At 51.2% G+C, this 9950-nt stretch overlaps 1 protein-coding gene across 1 annotated transcript in view; it reads right to left on the bottom strand.

Moving 5' to 3' along the window:
* Window positions 1-329: 329 nt before the first annotated feature.
* Window positions 330-9950, bottom strand: part of GNG2 (G protein subunit gamma 2) — a 16017-nt gene continuing 6396 nt past the window's right edge. The window contains exons 2-4 of the mRNA XM_042814658.1: window positions 3581-3647; window positions 2775-2935; window positions 330-2222 (exon numbers count right to left, since the gene is read on the bottom strand). Of these exons, the coding sequence (XP_042670592.1) occupies window positions 2094-2222; window positions 2775-2861 (216 nt within the window). The 5' untranslated portion in view covers window positions 2862-2935; window positions 3581-3647 and the 3' untranslated portion in view covers window positions 330-2093. The remainder of the gene's footprint in view (window positions 2223-2774; window positions 2936-3580; window positions 3648-9950) is intronic.

The following is a 9950-nucleotide window of genomic DNA, read 5'->3' as shown; positions in this document are numbered from 1 at the left end:
GCAGAGGGTATTCAGCCTTTAACTATGGCTGGGAAAAATCCCTCGTGTTCAAAAAACGTGATAGTTTGATAGATGACCATTACGGCATGGCCAGCACTGGGGAAAGGACTGTGAGAGAGCAGTGCCTTGCCTTGCCTTGCCTTGCCTTCCTTCGCCTTGCCTTCCTTTGCTTTGCCCTGCCTTGCTTTGCCCTACCGTGCAGAGCCCAGACCCCGCTCTCTCACTCCCAATCCCTCTACAACCAACAGGCCAGGTCACCTTCCCTGCAGCCTCCCATTGCCCCTGGCACCCACACACCATCACCACCACAGCCTTGAAACAAATCCCAACTTTATTTCCAACGATTACACAGACCACGCGGGACGGGGATGCGCAACACCGCGACGCCGACCTTCCCGCACTGCCTTCCCCCACAGCCCACACCAATGGGCAAAGGGCAAATCCCACACCGATGCTCCATGGATTTTCCCTTCCATGCCCGGGATGGAGGCAGCTGAGGGCTTTTGCATGGGGAAACGAGCGATGCGAACACGGCCGCATTACTCTTTGTTGATGTATTAAGAATTCCTGTTGTAAAAGATATGAGTCATTAAAAAACTTCTTACAAACCACGGCAGCGCTCAGCGGAAATTTGGCATCACAACGACCAAGACAAAGGGTTGGGGGTATTTACACGGCCCGGGAACACCACGAGCGGGGCCGGCCCCGGGCGCGCCATCCCACTGCCAACCAGAGCTAGAAAAAGAGTATGAAAAGGTAGAAAACCCAAAATGCACTTGAAACGGGCTAGAAAGATTCTCAGAAAGGTACCTAAAGACTATTGCCCTCTTGGGTAGCTGTGGTTTGGGGCTGATGGGGACATGGCTTAGTGGGTATGGTGGTGGCGGGTTGGCGGTTGGGCTTCATGATCTTAGAGGTCTTTTCCAACCTTAATGATTCTATGATTTTATGGGGTTAATGCAGAGCCCAGAGTACCTTATGGGATCCCGGTGCTACTGCTGGGTGTGGAGCATTGGAGTGTCCTGGGGGCTCCTGGCAAGCCATGTCCTCACGAGCATCTGACGGCCCCAAAAGGGGGCATGTTTCCCGCAAAACTCTGATTTTGGGTGATGTTGGACGTGGGAATGAGCCATCACCCTGGCGCAGGGCTGTAAACACAGCATCAGGCACTGCAGGAGCGGGGTGCTCTGGGCATCATCATGCTGGCACTCTCCCGTCACTGGGGGGGAGTGGGCATGAGGACGGGCAGGAAGAGCCGGGCAGGGAGCAGGGAAGAGGCACAGATGTGTGGGACAAAGGAATGGACCTAGGAAAAAGAGGCCAGCACTGTTTTTGGGGTCTGCAGCTGTGTCGGGAGGCGCTGCGGGGGTCAGCTTTGCCATTGGCATCACCTCCAACATCACATCCCGCAGCATCTCCCGCCGGCCTGTGCTGTCAGACAGAACAGAAAACCCACAGCGGGCGAGCAGAGACCAAACCCCATCCATGCACTACAACCAAAAGCCGTCACAGAGCGCGAAGCAGCGAGCACAACACCATTCACCGCGGGGCGAAGCCACCAGGCACAAGACGGGAAGCGGGGAATGGGAAAGCACGAGACCGAACACTGAGTAACATCACAGCCATCTAGCTATAGATCCGGCAGCTTAAATAAAAAACTGTACTTGGAAAGGAACCAACAACATCATTCCAAGAAGGTTACGCACATCCTTAGCGGTTACTTTTGCTCAGCACCGCTCTGGTGCTTTAAATACGGAACAATCAAACGATTTTGTGAGCTGAAAAGTGACACGAATTTATTCTTTACATGAATATTCTTTTTTTTTTTTTTTTTTTTTTTTTTTTTCCCTTTTTTTTTTTTTTTCTTTCTAGGCAACTCTACAGACTTCAGATCTTTTGCCTCGCAATGCGGATCATCTTATATCCCCCAAAGGCGGCCAGATTCTTTAAACATGCACATCTCTGTAGCTTCCAGGCCTTGTATTTTACTTATTTTTTGTTTAAATTCTGTGGACTAGCAGGTCGTCCCCGTTCCTAAAAACTCTACATCAGTGTTCAGGGTGGCCTGAGTGCCCGTCAGGCTCCTTGAGGCTTTACAGGATCACACAGAAGAACTTCTTCTCTCTAAAGGGGTTTTCTGAAGCCGGGACGGGGGTCAATAGGGGGTCCTCCTTGGCGTGAGCTTCGCAGTATGCCATCAGGTCTGCCGCTGCCTTGGACACCTGCAGAGAAGGAGCCATGTGTTGGGGACAGGTGGCATGGGGGACATCCTTCCTTGGGGATGGGACATCCCACCTTGAATCACAGAATAGCAGCAGAGAATCGCTGAGGTTGGAGAAGACTACTAAGATCATCTAGTCCAACAGAATCACACAGAATCACAGAATCACCCGGGTTGGAAGGGACCTCAAGGATCATGTAGTTCCAACCCCCCTGCCTAGCAGGGCCACCAAACACACAGCAGGGCCACCAAACACACAAACCTGACCCATCAGCACCACTCCCACTAAGCCATGTCCCTCAGCCATTCCACCATGGGGACACAACACCCCACCGTGGGGATGGAACATCCCACCCCATGGGAACTTCTCCAGGAAATCACCTCCCATGGCTAACGAGACGACCACGGGATGGCCATGGTGCCACCAGGACAGACGTCCTCCATACCCACCACATTCTGCCACCACATCCGATGGCTCCTGCAATATCATTCTGACCAGCACCTACCCTCACAGCATCCCTCTACGTGCCCAACGAGTCCCCGGCTGCATCACCTTTATCCTGTCGATGTTGGCCTCCATCTTCAGCTGCTCCACCAGCTTGCGTGCCTGCGCTATGCTCGCGGTGTTGTTGCTGGCCATCGGCACGCCGGGCACACCCCGGTCAGGCAGCAGGCAGGAATGGGGATGGGGGCTCAACACAGAGCCTGGAATCCCTGAAATCCCAAAAGCAGTTTGGTGGGGATGTATTTGTGGAGGTGTTAGAGCTGGGCCGTATGAATATGGGTGAGGGGAGGAGATGCAGACCAGCTTTGCGTTTGGGCAAGGGCAGAAAGCCACTATCCTCCGAGGGCATCGCTGCTGGATGCATGCCCCCATTAGCCAGGCTTAGGGGATGCTGGGGCATTACAAGAAAAGCTGCAGTGCAACAAAGCAGAAGGAAACGGGGCTGCATCTGCCTCCCTCAGCCACCTGCCCTCTGGACCAGTGGCTTTTGGGGTAGCAGGGGCATTTGGGGTGGCCATAGGTGTTGTGGGATGGATGTGTAGATCAGCTTTGCTCCACCCCTGCTGCCAGCTCCTGCTGTCAGATGCCAAACAGGATGCAGGAGTTTCCTACTGCTCAAGATTTCCACCCCAGATGGACAAGGGATGCTCAGTGTGGCCATGCCAGCTTCACAGTCTATACCCCATGTAACTCATATGCACTATATACTCCATATACCTTATATAAACTGCATGCCATGTAACATATATACCACATAAACACTACATCCTTTACTCTCTGGAAGCCCCAGCCAGGCATCCAGCACCACCCTCCCTCCCAGCACCCAGTGCTCGATGTGGGCAGCATTGCTTTACCAAAGCTGGGTCTCACTGGTGCTGGCTGTCCTTAGGGCAACAGCTGCTCCACTTCGGCGTTCGACACCTTTACAGAAAGAGGGAAATGGAGAGAAATTAAAAACCAACCTGCTCAGATGGCTGCAGTGATACCTTTCTTTCCGGCCCCAGGGCTCAGGGCTTCCTTCCGCCTCCCAGCAGCTCGCTGGGGACAGACCACAGTGACTCTCAGCGTGCGGTGAGACTTTGAGCACAGGAAGAGGTTTCAGGTCAGCAGGCAAATATCTGAGGGCTGCTGGCAAGCGGTGCCCTGGCTGTTTTCCAGCAGAATCAGCAGGAATTCCCTAAGCCCTCTGTGCCCTAAGGGCTCCGTACCTCTTGCAAGCAGTGGCACAGAGCTATGGGCTCCATGGCACCGCATGGGGACAGAGAAGCCACCGCACGTCTGCAGTGCAGTGCGTCTGGATAATAGGATTCCTGTCTTGCAGACTGCAGGTTAATGAGTAAGGATGGTGTTTGATTTCCATGCTAATGATGTTTATGGTGTACAGGACCTGGATATTGTCTCTTTCAGGCTCTGGGCTGTGATTACAGCTCAGGCTCTGGGGTTGATTTGATGCTTGGGCACTGTACGGAGGGGCTGTGGGCTATTCACTGCAGAATTTCTTCTCCACAAGAGCTGACAGGTGCCCAGCAGTGGTGGGGTCACTGTCCCAGAGGTGTTCCAGAGCTGTGGAGATGTGGCACTGAGGGATGTGGGCACGGTGGGATGGGCTGGGGTTGGGCTTGGGGATCTTAGAGGTCTTTTCCAACCTGAATGATGCTGTGATTCTATGTTTCGCAAAGCTGCTGGTGTCCCAAGCAAGGATGATGCTGCCTTTGAGACCCAACCCAATGCAAAATGTGCTCTCAGACAGCCCATTCTGCAGTGAAAGTCAGCAATTTAAGGTATTCAAACTCAATACTCACCACTAAAGTGCTGCTTTTTAAGCACTGAGAAGAATTCCTTTCTCCTCCCATATCAACTTGAGATTAAGCCCAAGTGACAGAGGAAGATCCCAATTTTTGGGATCTCTTCTGACTGGGGAAAGGAGAAAACATTCGAATACATCAGTCATCCTCCATTAAGCAGAGCCCCTTGGGAAACTCAGTGCTTTTTTGGAATAGAATCGTACAATCACAGAATCATTCAGGTTGGAAAAGACCTCTCAGATCATCTGGTCCAACCGCCCACTTACCACCAATGTTGCCCACTAAACCATTCACCTTGAGTGGGAGCTATTGGGAATAGGTGAACAGTTGGACTGGATGATCTTTTAGGTCTTTTCCAACCGTGCTGATTCTATGATTCTATGATTCTGTGATTCTATGATTCTAGTACTACATCTACACGTTTCTTGAGCTCCTCCAGGGATGGTGGCCCAACCACCTCTCTGGAGCATAGGCATCAGTGAGCAAAACCCAGCAGTGAAATGTCTGAGCCCAAAGACCTCTCACAGGCACTTTGGCATCCCTTTAAAGGGGGTTCTATTCAGCCTAATAGAATCATCTCCATAGTTCTTAGTCGTGCTAAAGGTCGACTCTAAAAACAGGCTGCTCCATTGAAAAAATAATGACTAAATATACATAGAAAGCTGTAAAAACACTGCAGGCAGAAAGAAAAGAGCAGAAAACTGCATTCCCTTTCCCAACCTGTGTCTTATTGCCCAGTGCCCAGCGTGGCATGGAAATCACCAAACAGCAGCTCATGGGTCAGGGGCACAACAGCAAAGTAAGAAAGAAATTGAAGGGTGAAAATGAACCTGTTTCCATGGCAACAGCTTCGTTATCACGCCAGTAGCAAACAGGCACGAGGTGTGTGTGGGGGGCCAGCCCTGATGCCATCAGTGTGTCCATACCCAGGGTTTGGTGCCAAATGAGCTCCCATCACTGGAATGGAGGGGGCAGAGAACCCACTGCCCCCTGTCCACTGAATGGGAATTGGACCAGATGACCTTTAAATGTCCATTCCAATTCAAATGAGTCTAATTTTATGACCTTAGCCCTGTGTGGCCCCATGCTACTGCATTTCACCCCAAAAGCAGAGCCAGCATCAAGCGATGCAGGTCCCATGGGATGAGGCACAGCAAGGAGGTTCCCAATGAGTTTTGTCCTCCAAAATTGGTACGTGGAGGGAGGTTCCCAATGAGTTTTCTCCTCTGAAATCAGTGCACGGGATGAAGAGCCCACTGTTGGATGTGTCTGTGTGGGGAGCAATGCTCTGATCCATCCATTCATGACCACAAAACCACAATCTCCTACATAGAGTATACATGGAGGTAGTGGTGCAGGACAGCAATGCATCCCATCTCAGGCAGCTCAGGAAAGGCTCCTCCAAAGCAGAGCATGGGGTTGCATGCAGATGTGAACCAGACATAGGGCAGACCATCCCCAAGCATTTGGGGAGCCCTGCTCAAGAGCCTTCCCTTTCACCTTTGGATGGCACACAGAAGTGAGAATCTCAGGTTGTTTTCTCACACGTGCCCTAATGGTTGAAAAGAGAAGGCAAACTGAAAGCAACCTCAACTTCCTTTTATTCTCTTTTCTGCTTTTTTTTTTGTATTGTTTTCTTAAGAAATGATGAGGGTGAAGGGATGTTTCCCAGAGCAGGAGAGAGCCCCAGGAGCTGCCAGGAAAAGGAAACGTACTGTGTTTGGGGGAGAAAAAAAAACAGCACAGCATAAATCATGGAACTGTAGAACCAGAGAATGGCTTGGGTTGGAAGGAACCCTGAAGACCATCCAGTTCCCACCTCTGCAAGCAGCCGTTGGCCTCTATCCTTTATATATGGGGGTAAAGAGAGTCCAAAAGAGGTAAGGAACGCTCTTTGCTGCTGGCATTTTATTTTTATGCTTGTGTTTTATTGTTATGCAGCTGGCCTGAGAAAAGAACACGCAGCTTCAGAAACTCCCTTAAAACATCCAATGCTGCACAGAAAAAACAGCAGTGCCCCAGCTGCAAAGCAACAGTTTCTCCTGGCCTTGCCCCAAGGTGACACGTGTGTCCCATCAGCGGACATCTTCACAGGGTCACACTACTGGATTTCTCCCCCTGGGTCCCTCACAGACTTGGGGGAGTGATGGTTGAGCCTGAGCTTTGCATCACCCACCCATCTCAGCTGAGCAGCCTCTTATTTTTCCACCAGCAGAGGGGTGGCAGCAGGGACAGGAGGTGATTGTCCCCCTCTGCTCTGCTCTCGTGAGGCCCCATCTGCAGTGCTGTGTGCAGGTCTGGAGCCCCCAGGAAAGACAGGGAGCTGTTGGAGAGGGTCCAGAGGAGCCACAGAGATGAGCAGGGGGCTGCAGCACCTCCACTACAAAGACAGGCTGAGGGAGCTGGGCTTGTTCAGCATGGAGAAAAGAAGGCTGTGGGGTGAGCTCAGTGCAGCCTGCAGTACCTAAAGGGAGCCTGCAGACAGGAGGGGAGTCAGCTCTTGGAAAGGGGAGATGACAGCAGGACAAGGGGAAATGGTTTGGAGTTGAGGGAGGGCAGATGGAGGTTGGATGTCAGGGGGAAGTTGTGTGCTGTGAGAGTGGTGAGGTGCTGGAACAGCTGCCCAGAGAGGCTGTGATGCCCCGTCCATCCCTGGAGGTGTTCAAGGCCAGGTTGGATGGGGCCCTGGGCAGCCTGGGCTGCTGTGAAATGTGGAGGTTGGTGGCCCTGCATGGCACAGGGGTTTGGAGCTTCGTGATCCTTGAGGTCCTTTCCAACCTGGGCCATTCTGTGATTTTATGATTTTATTTTAGGGGAGATTTAGACTGGACATAAGGAAAAAGTTGCAATAAGGGCGGTGAGGCACTGACACGGGTTGCCCTGAGAGATGGTCAGGCTGGATGGGGCTCTGAGCACTGATGCAGCTGTGGGTGTCCCTGCTCATTGCAGAGGAATGGGACCAGATGGTCTTTAAAGGTCCCTTCCAACCCAGACCAGTCTATGAGGCTCTTTCCCCTGGCAGAAGGTTCTGTTTTACTCCAGCATTATCCATTGCATCCCACAGCCTGGACACTGCCTGACCCATGGGTTCCTGGCCTGTCTGGTCTGGTTTTCTTTAGGAACAGGAGACATCAGAACCCCTCATTTCAAAGGTTCATTTCTACTATGGGGAGACCACTAGAAAACTCACATCACTCATTCATTAGAGTAGGCATCCCATCATTGAGTTCTTGGTTCTTTCACTTCTCGACGCCATCACCAAAAGAATTCAAGTTGACCTTAAAATAAAGTCAGCTTGCTCAGAAATCCCAGCTTCCAACCCCTTGTGGCTTTCAAGTGTTTCCCATCATCAAGACACAGGTGTTAACAGGAGGTGCAAAACGAGGCTTGGAATGAGGACCTGGGGTGCCATGACACAAACTCATGCCTTTTTCCATCTCCTTTTTGCCCAGAGAAGCCCAGCTGTGCCGTGGGAGCCTTGCTGCTGTCTCCGATGACTTCACCCAAATCAAACCTTTATTGGAATTTTATTTTAAGTAACAACCACACAGAACCTAATAAACCCTTCCAGCCACTGGGAATTGCCCCAAGGGTTGCATCAGCACAGAAACAACCCCATTAACCATCCCTTCAGCTTCAGACCCCTCCGGAATTACCTTAGACTGCTTTAATTAGGTATCCACGCTATGAAAGAATTAATTAATTAGTGATAAGCACCTGAACCACATTACTCATAAGGAACTATTTCAAGCTTCAAATACATCAAACAGGTCACAGTCTATCCTGCATGGTGGAGCAAAGCCCCAGTGCTGCTGAGCACTGATCCTCCCCCATCCCTGCTCCATCACTATCAAGGCAGGAGGATGGAGGTGGTTTTCCCTTTTTCCTTTCCTTCTCTCTTTTATTTTCTTATTCCTTTCTTTTCTCTCTCTTTTTCACAATTTCTTTCCTTTTTCCCCTTTTCCTTTCTTTTTTTTGTCTTTTTCAGCTCCTATCTTCTCTCTCCTCTTTTCTTCCCCCCTTCTCTCTCCTCTTTTCTTCCTCCCTTGTCTTTCACCTCTCTTTTTTTTTAAGCATCCCCAGCACTGCAAGCAGATGCCTTTGAGCTGAGCACCCCTTGGAGGTAGCTGAGATTTGCTACGTTTGCTGTATGAGCTGTGGGGTAAATCTCTCTATGGCTGACCTGCAAATGCAAGATAGCTGCTAAAGAGTTTGCTGATGGCTGGATCCTAAGCAGCAAGAGGAGGATCGCGGTGGAACGTGGGTGATTTTAGCAGGTTTCCAATTGAAGGGGGAAGAAAGGAAAACAGGAAAAATGGGTCCCCGTGCTTTTATGATCTGTGATGCTGAACGATGATTGATTGCTTTACAACCCAAGGAGCACACGGAGCAGTTTCCCATGGACAAGTGGTGCTGCAAATGGGGTCAGCGGGGCTGATGAGCCAGAAGCAGGCGGCTGCTGCTGCTGCTCCTCGTCTGACCCACATTGCCTCCGTTCCACAGCACTTCTGCTGCTGGGATCTGCTTGCTGCAGCCTGGAGGCGAAAGCAGAAAGTGATTACAGGGCAGCCTGCACACCTGGGTCCCTTCTGATGCAAGCAGGGGGCTCAGCTGGAGCAGGAGCTCCTGGGGCAAAGGTTTTGGGTCTCAGCTCATCCATCAGCCCCGAGACGCAGCATCTCGATTTTCCCACAGAGCCCCACTCCCTGCCCCAGCCTGCTTTCCCCTTGAAATGCACACGGAGCATTTTCTCCTTTGTTGATACCCGGTTTTTCTCACAGTCTTATTGACAATAATCTGCCGGAAACGCCGAGCCGCCACCGCCGCGCTCCTGCCACGCTTCCTGCTGAGTCAATGCACTGCATGTGACACCAAACATCGTTCTTGCTGCGTCGTGAAGTGACACATACTTAGCAAGCACTGTTATTGCGCAGACAGAAGAAGAAAACCACCCAGGAGTGACTTGCTGGGGCGGTGGTTTCGCAATTGCAATACAAAGCGTTGTAAAAAAGTAAAGGAAAAACGCAAAGGCAAAGAATATGTGTGAAACTCTGAGTAAAGCAGTGCAAGGTGGCGCTTCCTACACAGCTCGCCCTTTCATCTGTCACCCCTCCGTCTGTCATCCATCCTTCCCTCCATCATCTATTCATACCTCCATCCTTCCCTCCATCATTCACTTATCTATCATCCATCCATCCATCATCCCTTCATCCTTCCATTTGTCCATCATCTCTTCATCCCTCCATTTGTCCATCATCCATCTCTTCATCCATCCATCCACCCCTCTACCCCTCCCTCCATCCATCCATCCATCCATCCCTCCATTCCTCCATCCCTCCATCCACCCATTCCACTATCCCTCTATCCCTTCCTCCATCCATCCATCCATCCATCCATCCATCCATCCATCCATCCATCC

The sequence above is a fragment of the Centrocercus urophasianus genome, unplaced genomic scaffold (genome assembly GCF_019232065.1).
Source record: "Centrocercus urophasianus isolate 14NV4802_14NV808 unplaced genomic scaffold, USGS_Curo_1.0 seq_14, whole genome shotgun sequence".
NCBI classification, from domain to species: Eukaryota; Metazoa; Chordata; class Aves; order Galliformes; family Phasianidae; genus Centrocercus; species Centrocercus urophasianus.
Note: the sequence above shows the minus strand (reverse complement) of the source record. Positions and strands in the feature narration are given on the sequence as shown.